This window comes from Candoia aspera, chromosome 1, assembly GCF_035149785.1.
Source record: "Candoia aspera isolate rCanAsp1 chromosome 1, rCanAsp1.hap2, whole genome shotgun sequence".
In the NCBI taxonomy this organism is placed as follows: Eukaryota; Metazoa; Chordata; class Lepidosauria; order Squamata; family Boidae; genus Candoia; species Candoia aspera.
The window spans coordinates 286,362,769-286,382,671 of NC_086153.1; the positions used below are offsets into that span (position 1 = coordinate 286,362,769).

General features: G+C 41.5%; 1 protein-coding gene across 1 annotated transcript; it reads left to right on the forward strand.

Moving 5' to 3' along the window:
- The first annotated feature begins 11,448 nt into the window (after positions 1-11,448).
- GJD2 (gap junction protein delta 2) lies at positions 11,449-14,101 on the forward strand. Its single transcript, XM_063293490.1, has 2 exons — positions 11,449-11,605; positions 13,129-14,101. The coding sequence occupies exons 1-2, from the start codon at positions 11,535-11,537 to the stop codon at positions 13,970-13,972; spliced, it is 915 nt and encodes a 304-aa protein (XP_063149560.1). The 5' UTR covers positions 11,449-11,534; the 3' UTR covers positions 13,973-14,101.
- The last annotated feature ends 5,802 nt before the right edge of the window (positions 14,102-19,903 follow it).

Consider the following 19,903-nt stretch of genomic DNA (forward strand, 5'->3'; position numbering starts at 1 on the left):
TGAGGGCCCTGGTCTCCGGCTGCTGCTGCTTAATGCCAGGTCAGTTAACAACAAAGGCCCCCTCATATGCTATTTGATCGCAGAGGAGGGGGCAGACCTGGCGTGTATCACTGAAACCTGGCTGGGCTCAGAAGTGGGGGTAGCCCTTTTGGAAATGTGCCCAGCCAGGTTTCGGTGTGGCACCAGCTGAGATACCAGGGTAGGGGAGGAGGGGTGGCTGTTTTCATCCGAGAGTCTCTTGTGGCCTTCAGGGGCCCTGCCCCACAAGTTGCCGGGTGTGAGACCCTGTTCTTCAAGTTGGGTTCCCGAGAACAGTTGGGAGTATTACTACTGTACCAGCCTCCCTGCTGCGTAGCAACCTCCCTGCCTGAACTGCTGGAGGCCATCTCAGGGCTGGTGGTGGAGTTCCCCAAACTTATGGTTCTGGGGGACTTCAATCTGCCTTCCCTGGGGTGTGCCTCGGAGGCAGCTCGGGAGTTCATGGCTACCATGGCAGCCATGGGCCTGTCCCAGATCATTCGGGACCTGACTCAAGACAGTGGTCTCACTCTGGACTTGGTCTTCTTGTGGGAGCAGTGGCAACGTGATCTGAGGGGAGAGCTGCATCTATCCCCATTGTCATGGTCAGATCATGCCCTGGTGGCCCTGAGATTCTCTTATGCCATTCCCCTCTGCAGGGAGGCAGGACCCATTCGATTGGTCCACCCCCGGCGACTGATGGACCCAGTGAGGTTTCAGAGGGAGCTGGGGGAGGTGCCCAGGGATCTGCTGCACTGTCCAGCGGAGGCCCTGGCTGCTGCCTGGAACAGGGAAGTGGCCGGGGCCTTGGACAGGATCGCACCTGTGCGGCCTCTCTTGCCTCATCCAACCCGACACTCCCCGTGGTTCACGGAGGAGCTGAGAGTTTTGAAGAGGCTTAAGAGATGCCTAGAGCGCCGCTGGAGGAAGACGAAGATCAAATCCGACCAAACACAAGCTAGGGGTGCTATTAAGGCCTACCCTGTGGTGGTAAGAGCGGCGAAACGGCAGTATTTCTCCACTCTTATTGCATCCGCAGATTGCTGTCTGACGGTCCTGTTTAAGATCACACGTACCCTTTTGGGGAAGGTGGGCCCAGTGACCCACCTACAGGGCTGTGCGGAAGAGTTTTCTGAGCATCTGCAGGATAAAATCACTCGGATCTGGTCTAAGTTGGACTCCATGCATGAAGCAGTGTCTGTGGAGATACCGAGGGAACGTTTTAGCCTTGTTATCTGGGAGCAGTTTGATCTGGTTAGACCTAAGGAAGTGGACAGGATCCTCCGGATTGTGAATGCCACCACCTGTTATTTAGATCCATGCCCCTCCTGGCTGGTTAAGGCAGCTCGGGAGGTGACGTGTGGTTGGGTCCAAGCGGTGGTAAATACATCCTTGAGTGAGGGGGTGTTCCCGGTCACCTTTAAGGAGGCACTGGTGTGCCCCCTCCTCAAGAAGCCATCTTTGGACCCAACTGTGCTGGAAATTTTCGTCCAGTCTCCCACCTCCCCTTTTTAAGGAAGGTGGTTGAGAAGGTGGTGGAGCTGCAGCTCCAGAGGGTCCTGGAGGAAACGGATTATCTGGACCCCTTTCAGTCAGGTTTCAGGCCAGGATATGGGACAGAAACTGCATTGGTCGCACTTATGGATGATCTCTGGTGGTGCATCCATCCTTGCTCTCCTTGACCTCTCAGCAGCTTTCGATACCATCAACCATGGTATCCTTTTGGGACGGCTCAGGGAGTTGTGGGTGGGTGGCGTAGTTCTGTGCTGGTTCACCCCCTTCCTCCAGGGCCGGTCCCAGTCAGTGGTGATAGGAAAGGAGAGATTCGACCCTCAACCCCTCCATTGTGGGGTGCCGCAGGGTTCGGTTCTCTCTCCTCTCTTGTTTAACATCTACATGAAACCACTGGGTGAGATCATCCGTCTCGTGGGTTGATGGGGCTTCATCTTCTGGGAAACTGTCATCTTTAGTTCTGGATGGGGTGGCACTGCCCCAGACAGACTCAGTGCGTAATCTGGGGGTTCTCCTGGACTCACGACTCCCACTCAAAGAGCAGGTGGCAGCTGTGGCCAGGAGGGCCTTTGCACAACTTCGGGTTGTGCGCCAGTTACGCCCATTCCTGGATCGTGAAGCCCTCTGAACAGTCACTCATGCCCTGGTTATCTCCCATATAGACTACTGCAATGCAGTCTACATGGGGCTACCCCTGAAGAGTATCTGGAAGCTTCAGCTGGTCCAAAATGCAGCCGCACGTGCTATTTTTGGTGCACCTAGGTGGGCACATATAACACCGTTGCTGAGTGAGCTGCACTGGGTGCCAGTTTGCTTCTGGGTCTAATTCAAGGTGTTGTTATTACCTTTAAAGCCCTACATGGCATGGGGCCAGGTTACCTGAGGGACCGTCTCATCCCCATTACATCGGCCCACCCCACCCGATCATCCAGAAAGGGCATGTTACGGACCCCATCTGTAAGAGAATTCCATCTGGCGGGGTCCAGGAAGCGGGCCTTCTCTGTGGTGGCCCCCACTCTCTGGAATATCTTGCCCCCGGAGGTGAGGCAGGCCCCTTCTCTCCTGACCTTCCGGAAGGCCCTGAAGACCTGGTTTTGCCATCTCGCCTGGGGCAGGAAAGTGAATAGCCATTCTTGGGGATGGCTCACACCCTAGAGTCCCTCCCACCAGCCTGGATTTTACATTTCTCTTGGATTTTATTTTTTTTATTGTGTTTTATTATAATTGTTTTATGTGATTTTAATGTTTATGTTTTATGTGGGATTTTATTGTAAACCGCCCAGAGTCCCTCTTCTGGGGGAGATGGGTGGTGGCTAAATATCAGTAATAAATAAATAAATAAATAAATAAATAAATAAGTAAGTAAGTAAGTAAAGTGATCATGCTCAGAATAATAAAATATAATCTCCCTCATTTTAATGACTGCTCATACCAATCCATGGCAGCCCCCATCATGCAGAATGCTTCCCCTGAGGGTCCAGCTTTTACCACTGTTGTACAAAGCTTCCAAGATAGAATTATTCCCCAGGACATTCTAATGTTAGTGTCACCTTGGTTAGATGGAGTTAGTGCCAATATGGTCTTATGGATCTTATTTGTGTATGTTTTTATTGCATTTTCTTTTAATTGTAATTTTGTTATACAGTTTTATGCAATTATGACTACTACATTGTAAACCATCAAGAATCAGTGATGTATAAGCGATATATAAATAACTACACAAGCTGTAGTTGATTAAAATACATCAGGGTTTGCATGAATTGAGTGTGCATCTTGCTAATTCCAGCAAATACCTATTAGCTAGACTGGAATAATGAAAGATGATGAAATATTGGTGTGTTCTAATGCTTGATGCAAATACAGCACAATCAGCTATTGGTCTTTTAGGAAAAAAAAAAAAACTTTCCATTCTGATGCATCAGTTGTGTGGGCTTTAGTATTGTAATAAATTTCTTTTAAACTTAATTGTTATTTTTCTGCTCCTTTATATTTGAATGGCAGAATCCCATTCCTAGGGGCCATGAACAACAGATTTAGAAATAAAAATATAAAAATCTCAAGTTCTTGGTTTTTTCCCCCCTAGTTCTTCCTCCCAATGATTCATTTCAAATCAATCACAGTATGGCTCTAGTAATTTCAGTGGACTGCTTCACAAGTTATGATTTAATATAATGTGAAAACTTTTTGGAAGGTAGTGATAAAAGAAAGAAGAGGGCATCAGGAATGTCCAAGACATATGGCAGTGTAACTGAAAATATACATAGCCCTCGATCAGCCTGTTGGAGCCAAAATTGCCTGCAACACGTGCAAGATTCATTATCTGAATAAAGACAAAAGTGATGGGCATTGCACTTGATTCAAAAGCAATTTTATATTGAAACATCACAGAATTTCTTCTCACTGGCCATTGTACTTTCTCAATTAATCCCAGATGGAAAGCATTTCCATCTGACAAAGTAAAGCTGCTGCCACTGTCTCAAATAGCTGATTTAGAGACAGGGGAAAGGAAACAAATGGTTATTTCAGAATTCAGCACCATTATGACAGTATATCTCCCTACATGCAAACAGTATCTTAATCCTGAAGGCTTAATCACAAAAGGGGCTACCTTCTTTGTTATTCTGTAAGAATAATAAAAGTGGTTTTTTCCCCCTAACTTTTCCATGATTAGTTCCCTCCAAACTGATCATCTGGATAAGAAGTCATCTGGATAATCTAAGTAAATTCAGAAGCATCGGATTCAGATTGATGATCTAAAGTGATTCAGTTTGGGCATATGATTTGATTCAGAGATGTGATCAAACAGCCTTTGAATCATCTCTGAATTAAATATTCAGATACCCCTATTTTATTTAATTTCCATAGTTTTTACTGTGCCAGAAAAAAATACCTGTTGGTGTTTCATATATGAGAATTTATACCTCTTCATGGCCTTTGAGCTCCTGTGCTTTTAACCTGAACTCTTCCTGTTTGTACATTCATTCCATTTCAGCTCTTTGTTTGCCCTTCAAATAGCATGAGAAAGTGCCACCAGACACACAGAGGCTTACAAAGAAAGGTGTATCAGATAGAGTTGCAGATCCTCCAGTGCCAATTTGGCATTAGATTACTTCAGATCTGATAATCTGATTTCTCATCTTATTGCTTTATTTTCTTTTAAACTGGTGAAATTAGACAATTAACAGTTGCTGCTCTAACAACAACCTTCTGGCAAGTATCAAAGATATAATTAGTGGAACCTCACCCCATTGCACTCTTTCACCACTCCATTTTTTTTTCTTACTATACTTGATCTTAGCCAAAAGGCCGAGAAGTGTTTTTTTTTCTTTTCCTTCCTGTTAAATAGCATTTTAGCAAAGTGTATAAATAGCTATCTGATCAATAGAAATAATTCCTCCATTGTGGCATATGTTTAAGAAAGCCAGTAGTGGATAGCACCTGAATTCAAAGATGGTTCATGTCAGGTGCCTACCATTGCCAAACTGTTTTCTGATCTCTGTCACCTTAAGCCATCTCCATGCAATTTCTAAGGATCCAAGTAGCCTATGCTAATTTAAAAATACTAAAGCAGAAAATATGTTTTATTTCTGTGTTCAAATTCTGGGCAAAACGTCTTCAAGCTTTTCTCAGGAAGTCATGTTAAATAGCTTGGATATATAATAGCTAAGGCATTGCAAAGATTAAAACAGTTGAGAATTCTGTTTCTGAATTACCAGCTCAGGTTCAGCAAGGGGAGTAACTGCAAAGTGGGCAACACACCACTAATTTTTGAAATGCATCTCCTGCAAGGACATAAAACATGTAGGGATAAGAAAAGATGTCCTCATATTATTTCATGAATAAGAGATCTAATCTGATAAAATCATTTCATTAATGCTCACACAGGCACAAATTGAAAACACAGCAGAGCAGATGGCTTTAAGATCTTGATGGGTGTTTTCATTTCAGCAGCTAATTATTTAGCTGCTGTGGATTAAACCAAACACTAACTGCAAATCTAATAGCCTTAGTCTTAAAAATTGCACTTGCTCATCAAAACACTTCATGTCTTGCATTTAGAAGTGTTATTTGCCAACATAAAGAAAAGCAACACTGGCAGAATGCAATTACTCAACTTAAAGGAAATACACATATATTTGGACATCCTCCTCCTTTCACTTGTCAGCCACAGGAGTTAACATTAAAATGAAACAGTACCACTGGAAGCTGATGACAAAAGAAAATCAACCCTGTGACTTGGAAATGAAAAATATGCGTGCCCTGATCAGCACCCCCAACCCCCTCCAAACTCCTGCATATGTGGAGGTTCTCAGTTTATTTTTCTAACTACTGGATCTGCAGAGTTGTCTTTTCTTTTTTGATATGGACAAGGAAATTGAATTATCTGGTTATTGTAGGATAAGCCATATATTCTTTCTCATTGCACACAATAACTTTGCCTTGTCTGGACCCTATGATAGACACATATATTTTGAGGTTCTTAGGTAACTGGTAAGAGGCAACTTATGGCCTGCCAGAGGTGGCTGAAATACAACTCCCAACATTCCTCATTACTGGACACGCTTCCTGGGAGTTGTACTTTAGCAACATCTGGCACGCCATAAGTTGCCTACCCCTATAATAACCTTCCTTGTCATTTCAAAAATGCAGACATAATAATTTATGTAATTTGGAAGAAATCCAGAATCAAATGCGTTCATTTTAGGAGAGGAACATATGTCAGTAGCTTTGGAAAACCACGAATGCTACTGTAAATCTTTAGTTGAGACATTATGACGTTTCGGCTGAAGTTGTGCTATAAGAGAAGCATAAATGAGTTGCACCTCTTGGGGCCTTTTCCCACTGCCGAGTTGGTGTTATCCACTTATCTTTGAGTTGGCAAAAAACTATACTGGCATAAAACTGGCTGACCCCACTGTGACCCCTGTCCTGTTTTTATTGCCTTGGTTTCAAGTCACTGCAGTGACCTGACATTCCTTTGAGTTAATGGGTGACAAAGCCTAACAGGGTTTATTATTTATTTATTATTCAAATTTCTATCACCGCCCATCTCCCCCCAAAAAGGGAGACTCTGGGTGGTTTATACACTCTGAGGCTGTCTTTGGACAGTGTCAGAATAAGGAGGAAAATTCTAAATTAATACTTGTATAGCTAAGGATGATTTAAGTCTGTTTCACCCACAGGATAGGGATGAGATTTAGAGAATTCAGCGATTTGTGCCATGGTTAGGTACACATGGAGAAAGGCCCTTGGTCAAGCTGACCCATTATTCCTGAATGACAAATTGAGTTCTCCTTGTACTATAATGAAATAAATATCACTGTACATACTAAAGCTAGAACAGAGGGCATATTTTTGCAGGTTATCTGTGGTGAGGATATTGTGACTGCACAGGTAGATTTGATATACTCAGGGATGCACTTCCTTTACACAGGGCCGGCTCCTTGTGGAAATATATTTTTTTAATTAAATAAATTTATATAGCTGCCCATCTACCCAGAGGAACTTTTAAAAAGATCTAGCTTTTAAATATTCTATGTGTTACAAATGCTTTCGTGCCACTTCAATCAAGGGGACCTAAGCAGCTTACAAAAGCTTTAGAGTAATTATATATATCACAAACGAAATCAATAGCAACAATAGCAATAAAACAGTAAGAAGTAGCACCTACTTGCATCCCAGATGCAAACTTCACAGACTCTTCAATCCCCAAATGCCCACTTAGACATCCAGGTGTTAATAAGCTTTCTGCCTGTTAACAAGGATGCGGGCAATGATGGTGGTTAACTGATTTCACAGGAGAGGAGCTCTGGCACAGAATGGTCCCCCCACAGCAGTTCATGGAGAGTGGGACTCTCAGTATGTCCTGTCTACTAGCATTGCTTGGGTGGGCACATTCTTGGAGCAAGCCATCTCACGGACTCCCTGGTCCCAAGCCATGTAGAACGTTGCAAGATTATTATTAGCACCTTGAATTGCACCCATAAACAAACTGGCAAACAATGCAGACCCTGTAGTACTGAGGTTACATGACAATATCAGGGCATTCTCATTACTCCACAGAAAGTTGCCTTTTTTACCAGCTGAGGTTTCTTGGTGGTCTTCAAGGGCATGTCCCCTGTAGAGTTACAATACTCCAATCAAGACATAACAAGGCATGAGCGAATGGACTGGGAACAGCTGTAATGATACACTAGTCAAAGGTAATCAAAGGCAGTCCTTGACACAAACAGCTTCCATGGGCTGTTTTAGCAAGAGCTGTGAGACTAAGAGAACCCTCAGATTATGGATCAGTTTATTCTGTGGGCACAAAACCCCATCTAGAGTTAATGTCAGTCAGCTTCTGAAATAATAACCATTCCTTCTTTTGGGGGTTAAGTCTCATTGTGTTTCTACACATCCAGGCCCTTACAGCCTCCAGACACTGAGTCAAGACTTCTACCATTACTCTTGTTTGTTTGGGGTAGAGATGTACAACTGGGCATCATCTGCTCACTGATATATCATAGCCCAGCCACTGAATAATATCTCCCAATGGCTTCATGTAGATATCAAATAAAGAATTACGTTTTTTAATTAATTGTTTTTGCCTTCTTTTTTTTTTCAGAGGATTGCTTGCTTGACCTTGCCAAAACCATTGCTGCTTCATTAAGTACTAATTCCTTGTAAACTACAGGAAATGACACTCATTAATTTTATGGCGTGGTAAATAAATATTAGGCCAGTTGTACTGACAAAAGGTTCCATTCAGCAATGCACAAGTTCTGAACAGCAGTTTGAAAAACTTTAGGCTATCGATTCATAAATCCTCCAAGGGAACTGAGAGTTGCTTTCCTTTGCTCCATGCCTTACACTTATTCCCAGGCTGTTATTTTAAATCCACCAGTTTGCAAAGTATTTCACTTTAGCTCTGTTTTATTGTACATTTCGGATACCTTCAGATTTCCATGAACTCCTCAAAGAATGAAAAAAAAATTGTCCATGATTCAAGGAAGAAAATTTAACCATTGAAGGTGGATTGGCTAGTAGTGCCTATTCTAAGCCAAGGCATGTCTGACTTCTCATCGTGTATGATCTATGGACCATCTGCAGATGATATATATAGTGTTTTGGAATCCATCTTGTTAATATGTTTTCTACTACAGATTAAGGTTACTATGGTAACTAATCATTTTGTCCGGGTGAAGAGGTTGAATTTAATTGTCCTCTTTTCGGATGTTAATTTTTGCACCTGGGGGGAAAGAACTTGCCTGGACTTGTTTTAGTTTCTGTTTCCCTTCTGTGTAGGCATGTAGAGAGTTAAGCAGCTCTCACTGAGAGCCTGTAAGAATGCAGAAGCTTTTAAATATGTTTGCTTTCTGTAAATAAAAAAATATTTTTATAGAAATGCCTGGTGTGTGACTTTTCTGATCTCTCCTGGGCCAAAGGCTTTCTAGCACTCTGCCAACACATCTTGTGTTTTGAAAAGTGGTCTGCCTAAAGAATGGTCCTACTGCAATTTATTATTATTGTTGTCTGTGTTGTATACAACAGTTGTCCAGTGGCAACGGAGAATATGTGACCTCTTTTCTCTAGCATACTTTTCTATTTGAAGCTCATCAGCCTGAAATATTGGTGTAATGTACTTCAACATGTTGAATATTATTTTCAAGCAGCCTTTAAAGATACTGTTTCAATGTTGATAGTTATATCTTTTATATTCTTTAATTACACAAGACACAAGATCATCACTGTCTGAAACAAATGTATGCAGTTACAAATGAGAGCTCCTGGGTTGGCTGAAATAGTTTTGTTTCATTTTTCTCCTTAAAAGTGGTTTCAGAAAATATAATAGCATCCTCAGGGAAAAAAAAAGAGTTACTGCAGTTGACATAAAACACATCTGCCCTTATTTACTTCCTCACCTCCGCAGTTTATCTTTCAGGGAGCTTGTTGCCATCAGAAGACATTCAGCTACATTCTCTGAAATGAAAGGGCATCCAACTAGAAAACTGCTAAGCAACTTTCTGGGTGCTTTCTCCAAAGCTACAGGATCACTCTCTCCAGGATATTTATACTATCCAGCTTGGTGCCCATGGCATTTTGATGGTTATCCATTTTGCAGTATAATTAATTTACATTAAAACCCAGAATCTTGAAATTACAATGCCAGGTACATGTTTAATATCTGATGTCAAGAATTAGACTGAAATGCCACACTTCATGCAGCCAAGACAGATTTGCCTGATTCCCTTGTGCTTACTGCAGCTGCATTCATGGCTTCATTTTTTGCTGTCAGAATTACACGTACATTCAGTAGGAAAGACAGAGCAACAGAGCAAGGTGCCAGCTTGAGCTGTGAAACAGAACTTTGAGCAATGACTCATTGGTTGAGTTCATACATTTCTCAGCATCACACTCAGGTTTGCCACTGAGTGTCAGCACAGTAGAGTTGCAGCCAGCCATGACTGATCCACACATCTACAAAACTGTTTTGAATCCATGTGTTACATTTGTAGTGTATGTTTAAAAATGCACAACCAGAGGAGATGTGCTGCCCTAGAAAAGAGCTCCACCAATTTTGTAATATTTTAGAAATCTTGATTTTAGGAGATGCACATCACAGGACAGGCCACTTCATAGTGGATCTGGGCTGGTTCCCAGTTTTGGAGAGTTGCTTGGCCACATGCATTTGGTGTAGTCATCAATGTTTTCTCCCTTGGCCATGTATAGAACACATGTGAAAAGGGGGCAAGGTTCCAACTGTGTGGAGATGCAGCTGCCATTCTGATATTTTGACCCCCTCTGTGGATGCCTGTGAGCCTAGTGGTATCTTAGGAGCTTCCTCCAGGAGTCTGGTAGCAAAATAAGCGGTGAAGTCCCCAAACCCAGCAGGGCTGCCTCACCATATTTGGAAGAATGTGACATAACACACATCACCATGAAACAAGCTCCTTTGATAGGAACACAGTTTGATCAGGTGGGTCTCCTAAGGAAACCCCCCCCCCCACACACACACACCTTGGAAAGAGGTTGATCACCTTTTCTGGCCAACCCTCCCCTTCCCAGTGGTGCAGAAAGATCAGCAGTTGCCCAAGAGTGCTAAAATGTGCAACTCAGTCCTATTACACTGGCCCTTTCCCCCCAACTAATCCTTTCTTAAGGTGTCCTCTTACCTTGCAGCTCAGAGTGAGGATGAAGAGAAATAAAGCGCCTGGAAAGGATCCCTTCTTAGGTAAGGATCCAGCTCCCACAAAGGCATTTCTCAGACAGGCGTAATTGTCTCCAAAGCAGGCACCGTTGGCGACCTGCTCCCTTTGTCCCCACTGAGACCTTCTGCGCCAGAACCAGACCAAACTCTCGCTGATTTGTAGGTTTGGAAGAAGTGATCTGATTCTGCGTCCCGATTCTCCCCGCTTCTGGTCTCCAGCACGCCGCGCACTCTTGTCTCCTCCTTTCTCACCCAGACCGGCTAGCCCGGGGCAAGGAAAGGCCCTTCCCTTCTTAAGACCCCGGCGCAGGCCCAGCCTCAAAGAATCGAGGCAAATAGATTCAGACCCGGGCGGAGGGGTGGGGGGGAGCTAACGGGATGGGGGTCCTCCGATCTCGCCATTACCTGCCTAGATTCCGGGGCGCCCCCTCAGCAAAGTAGCATCTCCGGGAAGAGGGGGACGAGATCGCGCCCACCCACCGCGGCAGGCTCGCTGGCGAACAGCTGCCCCCTTCGCACCGGAACCTTTGGCAGCCCGGCGGCGGGGGAGGCGGCGATCCCTTGCAGCTTGTGGCGCCGCCGCTCGGCTGCTCCCCTCCAACCTGGCCGTGACGCAAGCAGAGCTTACTTAAACGCGGAGGGGAGGCAGGCAGTGAGACACGGAAGGCGACCGCCGCCTAAGCTGGCTCCCCGGAGCCGCCGCCCTGCCTTCCAAGCAGCCCGCCCCCCGGGGTCGGGGCCTCGATCCGCAGGACAGGAGGCCCGGCCCGGGCTGGTGCTTCTCGGCCGCTCTGGTGCTGCCGGATGAACCGCGATGGGGGAATGGACCATCCTAGAGAGACTCCTCGAAGCCGCTGTCCAGCAGCACTCCACTATGATAGGGAGGTAAGCCCGATCCAGCGGCTCGCCGGCCCGCCCGCCAATCTGGGCTCCCCTTCCCCTTCCCTTCCCGTCTCCAGAGTCCCGTTCGCCCGCTTGACCCGCTGATTTTCAGCACAGCTGCGGCGGAGGCTGTCAAATAACCTCGGAAGAGCCTGCGCTCTTATGGGCTAACCTTTCCCCAATTCCAAAAGCAGGAATCTGGAAGCCAGTCTCCAAGGGATCGTTCTTACAAGGAAGGGAGCTGCAGGGCTGCAACTTGAACGGGACACCTGGACTGACACCCTCCCCCCACTCCCAGCCCATTCCTTTCTTTGTCCTCAAATATTTCTTCAATAAACTTGCTGCTGCCCAGGATTGGTGTCTCCCACTTCTCACATGCCTTTATTTCTGTGCTTTATTGCAGAGTTTGGGGAGTCTTTTAAGTTCTATGCAATCTACTCCTCAGTTCCTACTCCCATTGACACACTCATAAACAAACATTCCTGAATTAATATTTAATGAAACAATATATAAATATGGATGGGATATGCTTTTAGGTAGCTTTATTTATTTTTAAGTCCCAAGAGTAATCTCTAATCTAGCCGATTGCAGTGTGCAAAACAAAACAAACAAGGTTAAAATAAGGGCAAGCGGCCTCCTTGCCTCTGATTTGCCTCTCTTCTCAATTACAATTTGCAGTGGTTGATCAATATACTACATACCATAGGAAAATGGGAGATGCAATGCTGGTTTTTATTTCTTCTTTTTAAATTATCAACTTCTGTTGTAATGCAGCAAAGACTCAGAAAGGGGAATGTGGGAGAAAGTGCTTCTCAAGTAACTGTTGTTATAGATCTTATCCTTTACTAGCAGAACTAAGATTCGTGTACTCCTATGCACTAAGGAAGTATTTCTTTCCTACTTGCTGTAAATGTCCCTAGGGAGAAGTGCATTGTTTCATAAAATCAAACCATTCAACAAAAGCTTAGAAGTTCTCTGTGGCTGAGGGCCATACACATTCAGTACTGGACAGCTCCACTTAACTGCAATAAATACAGCCAGGGAAGAAGCATTCCCTAGTTCATTCAACTCAAAAAAGTAGGAACTGCCATGGGCTAATGATTTTGAATAAATGTCTATATCATATTAATAACTTTAAAAGTGCCCAAAGAAGCATTACAAAAAGCAGATCTAAACAATAGAAACAATGATAATAAATGCATCAATGATCATAGCATTAAGGTTAGGTCCTAAAAGGTTATTTATTTATTCATTAGATATATACCCAACCTTTTCTCCAGAAACTGAAAGCAGTGTACATAGCATCCTCCCCTCCATCTTTTCCACATAAGAACAACTGCTGTGAGATACGCTGGGATGGGTGTAACTGGCTCCAAACCATCTTCTGAGCTTTCATGGCTGAGGGTCTCCTTGGTCCTCAATTAATATATCACAACATAGAAAGTGACCAATGAATTCTGTGGGTTTTTTTAAAAAAATCCACTCCAACCCTATAAATGTGCATTCACCCAACCTTTGTTTTATAGGATTCTGCTGACCGTGGTGGTGATCTTCAGGATTCTTATTGTGGCGATTGTAGGTGAAACCGTGTATGATGATGAGCAGACTATGTTTGTGTGCAACACCTTGCAGCCAGGCTGCAACCAGGCATGTTATGACCAAGCATTTCCTATTTCTCACATTAGATACTGGGTATTTCAGATCATCATGGTGTGCACTCCTAGCCTCTGTTTTATAACATACTCAGTTCATCAGTCTGCCAAGCAGAGGGAAATGAGGTATTCCACTGTTTTCCTCACCCTGGATCGAGATCAGGACTCCGTGAAGCAGGATGACAGTAAGAAAATCAAGAACACCATTGTCAATGGGGTGCTGCAAAACACTGAAAACTCTACCAAGGAGGCAGAACCTGATTGCTTGGAAGTGAAGGAAATTCCCAATCCAGCCATAAGAACCTCAAAGTCAAAGATGAGGCGCCAAGAAGGCATCTCTAGATTTTATATCATTCAGGTGGTCTTCAGAAATGCCCTGGAGATTGGGTTTCTAGTTGGACAATATTTTCTGTATGGATTCAATGTCCCTTCCATGTATGAATGTGACAGGTATCCTTGCATTAAGGAAGTGGAGTGCTATGTCTCCAGGCCCACTGAGAAGACAGTTTTCTTGGTCTTCATGTTTGCTGTGAGTGGCATTTGTGTGGTGCTCAACTTAGCTGAACTGAACCACTTAGGCTGGAGAAAGATCAAAATGGCTGTGAGGGGAGCGCAAGCAAAACGGAAATCGATATATGAAATCAGGAACAAGGACCTGCCACGCATGAGTGTGCCTAACTTTGGCAGGACTCAGTCTAGTGACTCTGCTTATGTGTGAGACTGGCAGAACCAGAATGCTTTCTGGGTATCTTGGCCATCAACCATTTGAGTTAGGGAAGGAACATTGCTTAAACAGCTGTTTCCTACAACCACCAAGAAAGCCGTTAAAGTACTCTCTGTGCACTTTCTAGACCAGATTCAAACCTGAGTGCTCATAATAACAATAATAATGATAATTGTAAAATATGGATAAAGACATAGTTGATCAACACCTTCAATCTGGCCTTACAGCTCCATTACTTCTCCCCTCTCCTCCCCCCACGATCCAATGCTATTTGTTGAAGAGCACAGTCTTTTGGCCATGATTAGTATGAGTCCATTTGTCTGACTGATGGAAAACATGCCCAGAACGTTATTGTCAAAAGGGAAGGATGATGGGAAGCCATTGTTCCAATATAGAAATGCAAGCATTTCTATAAAATCTGGGGTGAGGCAGGGGGAAGGGAGAGATTTCTGTTACCCAAGCACAGGACTACAAAACTGCCAGTACTGATCACCCCTATCCTCATCTCATGGGTACCTGACATTACACCCTCTTTCAGCATCATACAGTTAAATACTGTGTATGCTTCACTATTTTTTTCTATCATCATTTTTGGTACAGAAATTAACAATTAACACACTGAGGTAAATATAATCTTAATTGTCATACTGCTAATTTTGGCCCACCAAATTTATGAATGAATGAATAAATAAATACATTTTTTAAAAATCAAAGTTCCATACTATGTGCATAAGAAAGATGTGGTGATTTAAAATTCAGCTAGTTGAAGTAATTACCTGGATTTTAAGAATACATATACCAAAGTTGTGGAAGGGATCACTAACTGTGAAACAAAACAAAACAAAAACCTCTTTGCCCTTAGTACTATAAGTGCCATACTTGAAGTTCAAACACTGAATTGAGTATTTAGTCAAAGGGTTGGCTAAGGATCCCAACTTGAAATACCAGATTTTATATTTTCCTTCCATTTTTATCTAGCTATACATACATTTTTTGCTTTTCTTCATTATGGCAAAGGTGCAAATGCAGTTGGTAAATTGCTAAAAAAATCCTTTTTATAAAATAGAAAGTTAACTTTCTTTTATATATACGTATGTGTTAGTAACATTGCACTGATATATGATAAAGAAACTGGTGTACCAGTCTAGAACATAAGGATCATTACATTATTGCCTCTTTTTATATTCATGGCCTGGATTATATCTAAATTATTTGTAGTTTTTTTTTTCTTACAGTGTCATGGTGCTAAAATAGGGAAAGATACGTGAATAAGTAGCAATATAGCATGATCCAGAAAATGCAGTTTACCTATTTGTATGTATATGCATGTGTGTCTGTCTGTGTATGCACACATAAGTATATGTTGTCTCTCTACCCAAAACATCTTTAGAATTTTTCTATTATATAAATTATATGAATATTTCAGGGATATAGTACTAATTTTTTTAGGTGGGGTGGTCTTTTCTTTTTTTAAATAACGATGTTAAGCCTATTTAGGCCATACACTGCAATTTCTATGTATTTCCCACCTTGAACTATGCCACCATTTTTCAGTAATCATATTTAGAAGCAGCTCTAAAAATTGGGTTGGAGGCTGCCTGTTGTCTACTCATGCAGGCTCTTAAAAGCTTTCCCAAGTTTGGAAGGTCTTCTAACAAATGTGGAGGTTTCTAAATAAAGGAAGGAAAAAACTGCTTAGAAACCCCTTTCAAATATTCATGTTAAACTGCAAAAACTGGAAATTAAGGAAGCTGGACTTTTGGCATAGGGCTGATGTTTGCATCCTATGGCCAGTACTAGAGATGGGCAAATTTTATTTCATTTCTGTTTTTTTCCATTCATTATCCCCCCCCCCCAATTTATTAAATTTAATTCACCTCATGCCAATACTTCTTTCAGTTTTTTTAAGGTTTACACTACATGTTAAAGTATTTTTGTGCTCTTTTTCCGAGTGTTTCTTATTTTGCTGAAAATGCACCATTTCTGCAAACAATTTTCCCGAATCAAATGCATTTTGCATATTATTTTTTTGAATATAGACATGTTGTATAGACTTTTCTTGAGCATGTAACTTCTTATTTTTGGCAATACGTTTCTTCTGAATGGCAAATGTCATTGCAAACGTTGGAGAAGGATAATTTAAATTTCTGTTAATTAAAATTAATACAGAAATTGAATTAATTTCTGTATTAATTAAAACCTGTGAAATTCAAATTCAAACTAGAGGATTTTCTCTCCTCTCCTTAGCTGCTGCAAATAATCCAGACTAAATGTTTGGAGATGACTTATACATCATAATTATTTGAGACCCTATTCTCCACTATTTAAAAGTAGAAAATGAATTTATCATTTCCTTTTTATTGTCTTTCTTTTTTGCATCTACAATTTACATGTGCCATAATTATATTCCCTTAGTCTTTGGGTTAGCTATAACCACATCTAAATCCATGTTTAGGTTTCACTAGTATTTATATTGATCCATATTCCTAAATCCACTTCTACTCAGAGTCATATATCTTCCTTTTCTTGATTTGGCACTAAATAAGATATGCATATGGAATGGCCAACAATGCAGAAATCATCACATCATAGTTTTCAATAGAACGGAGTCCGTAATCCTAACCTTGCCTAACTGTACACAACTACTATTGATATATTTGAGACAGTTGCATGCCATATTTTCTAATGCTTTGAGGTAATTTGAATTGACTACTGAGTCTAAATGACAGTGATGGGAAATGGACCAGACAAATCTAAAAAAAAATCATCAATGTATAGGCTTTGAATAAAGGGAATGGGAAAAGTTGGAACTAAATGCATTTTATCGTTATTGATGGGAACATGTCTGTCTGCCTTAGAACAGATTTTGTTAATGATTTCACATGGACCTATTTGCTTATTTAACAGAAAAGTGGCTGCTGTTTATACCTGTAAAGATGGCCCATCAACCAATGTATTCTTGTTTACATTTGTGCAGTTTGATCATAGTTCTCTGTAGATATGATATTTTAATTATGGAAAAGTTTGGGAAATTCAGGGTATGCCATTTAGGCCATAGTCATTGGCTGCAGACAATTACCTTATCTCCCAAATTGTTGAATGAACTGCTTTTGTGAAACTGTGTGAAATGATGCCTGTAAAGTCACTCCCTTTTGTTTCAGCAAGTCATACAAGGGAGCAGCACTTGGTGAATAGACCTCTAATTTTCTAACACAAAATACATTTGATGAAATGTAATATGAAGCCTGTTTAAATGTATATCCCTGAATGCCCCTTGATTTCTCTACACATGATCACTGTGTAGGGCAATCTTTTAGTGTATAAATTGATTTCAGTGAAAAGCACAATGTGGTATGAAATGGTAGTTATCTGTCAGACGACCTGCTCACAAAGGTAAATGTCTCTTGATACTGTAGTCAGTAAGTTATGAACATGATCTGTCAAATTACATATGTTATTCTTAAAAAAGTGTCTTCAGGATTGGGGTCAATCTACCTTATTAATTTTATGTAATGGGCAAAATGAAGTTGCTTTAACATGTTCGGTGTTAAAAAGGATTTGAGGTTCTTTAAAACATGGCTTTACCATTCATTTTGATGCTGATATGTCCTTTGACATCAGAAAGAGATGCTCATTTTCACATTTGAATTTGGCAGATGATTTGAGTTGTACAGCTCATAAGTTCAGCTGTTTTTATCTGTTGTTGATTCTTTATACAAAACTGTTACTATCTTGAGTGCCCTGTGGTAAAGGGTGGGGTATTCACTGAAAGAAAAAAGAAGCAATTAAATAAATAAGAGCAGCTGTTGGAGGAGAAAGAGGGACATTTGTACAAGGTGACACACTGGAGAAGCAGATTAGGATGTGGAACTCAGGGCTATGGGGAAAAAAAAGTCAAGATGATGACCATGATGGTGTGATCAAAGCTCCATCCATTTTTTATGTCTGTTGCACCATCTTCACTTTTTTGACCACACCCTGTGGACACCCCCAGTGGGACTGACATTGGAGAGATGCCTGTTCAAGTCCTTGAGCCATCATGGATCTCTCTGGGTGATGGTAGGCCAGTCACATTCTCTTAACCCAGTCTAGCCCATTGTATTGTTGTTGGGAGGATATAAAAAAAGTTACCTAAGGATATCATCATGAACTTTTCAGAGAAAGGTGGGATATAAATGTAACGAATAATAAACAAACAAACAAATTTTATTTATTTATTTACTAAATTTGTCCCCACCCATCTCCTCCCACCACGTTATCTGATTTCCCTTTTCTGAAATTCTGTTTCTGAAGGAAACAGATACTAAGCAGCAAGTATTGCAGAAGAGCCATGTTAGTCTATTGCAATGTTTCTCCACCTTGGCAACTTGAAGACGTGTGGGCTTCAACTCCCAGAATTGAAATAAATACATTTAATCATTCTCTGGGTTCCACCTATTATATTTCCTGGGATGTGAGTGATTTCAAATTAATTATTAATTCTTTCCTCAGTTAAAAAGGTGTTACTTCTCATGTGCCTCTCTTGCCCATGATAGAGAACAATACTGCATGAATGTTATTTTAGAAGGCAAACATGCCAGGTAAAGATTTCATGTTTGACATTCTCCTATAGGTTTTTAAAAAATCAGAGAAAATAGTCTTGGTAAATTTGATATTAATTTTATACCCAATTTTTAACAGCTAATTGAAATGGAAATTGCATTATTGGTATTATTAATAATAGTAGTGGTAATAGTATCAGGAACAGCACCTAATTACAGTAATAGTTATAGGAATAATTGGAATAATGCATAATAAACAACAGTTGTAATGGATAATAAACAATAGGCTGTTTAGAATAAACCTTATATTCACCAAAGAATGGCTAAAAACTTAGAGATTTCAGTAGTTCTGAATCATGCGCAGCTTAAGTAAGATAGATGGGTTTTGTACTCTAGCATGGATTCTGAACCCCATTTGTATATTGAAGGCATGCCTTGAAAACTACCAGGAGATATATTTCAATGCTTTTAGTGGAAAGCACAATCAATGCTTCCCCAAAAGCAATGCCAGTAACTTTCCCCCCACTACTTTAGCTTGTGAAGAGAAAATGCAGAACTAGCTTACTGAGTTGGAAACATGCAAACGGATGGAATGCAATGGAATAAACTTAACATGAGTTAACTGTGCAGAAGTGTTTACATGCATGGAATACTGCAGCATTGTTATATGGGGAAACTCATGCTCTCATGTGTGTTTCTACCCTGCCCCCCCCCTTCAGATAAATGGATGTGGACATAACACCAGGCAAAAGCAAGTTAGGGATTCTAGTTTATGCTAAAGATTAGCACCTTCAGAACACTGTAATTTTTTTTTTTGTGCCTTCAGTATACCATAATCTTTTTTTTGCTGGCAACTGCCTGGATGAGCCCCTGCAGTTTTCTTGGCAACATTTTTGCCCATTGCTTCTTTCCTAGGACAGACAGTGAGTGACTGACCCAAAATCACCCACTTGGCTTTGTGCCTAAGGTGGGACTAGAACTCCCGATCTTCCAGTTTCTACCCTGGTGCCTTAACCACTACACCAAACTGGTTCTCACACTTGCTAACTTTAGTTAAATCTAAAAGTATAAAATGATGGGAGAGATGTCTGTGGCTGCAAAAGAAAAAAAGGGAGACATGAATAACGATAGCTAAGCAATCTGGCAAAATTAAGGAGTGTTACGCTTAAATCCCTATCATTTGCTTGCTAGTAGAGACAAAAAATCTCTGTCCTTGATTTCATAGCATGTGTTATTAATTTATTGTTTTCCTTCATTAGATACCTTAGGTTTTATCTTCCCTGCTTAAAACAGACTTCAGGATGTAACAGATGATAAAACAATTGTAAAATATACGATACCATCATTCCATGTGTGCATTTGCTGTGAATGATTACATTTGAAG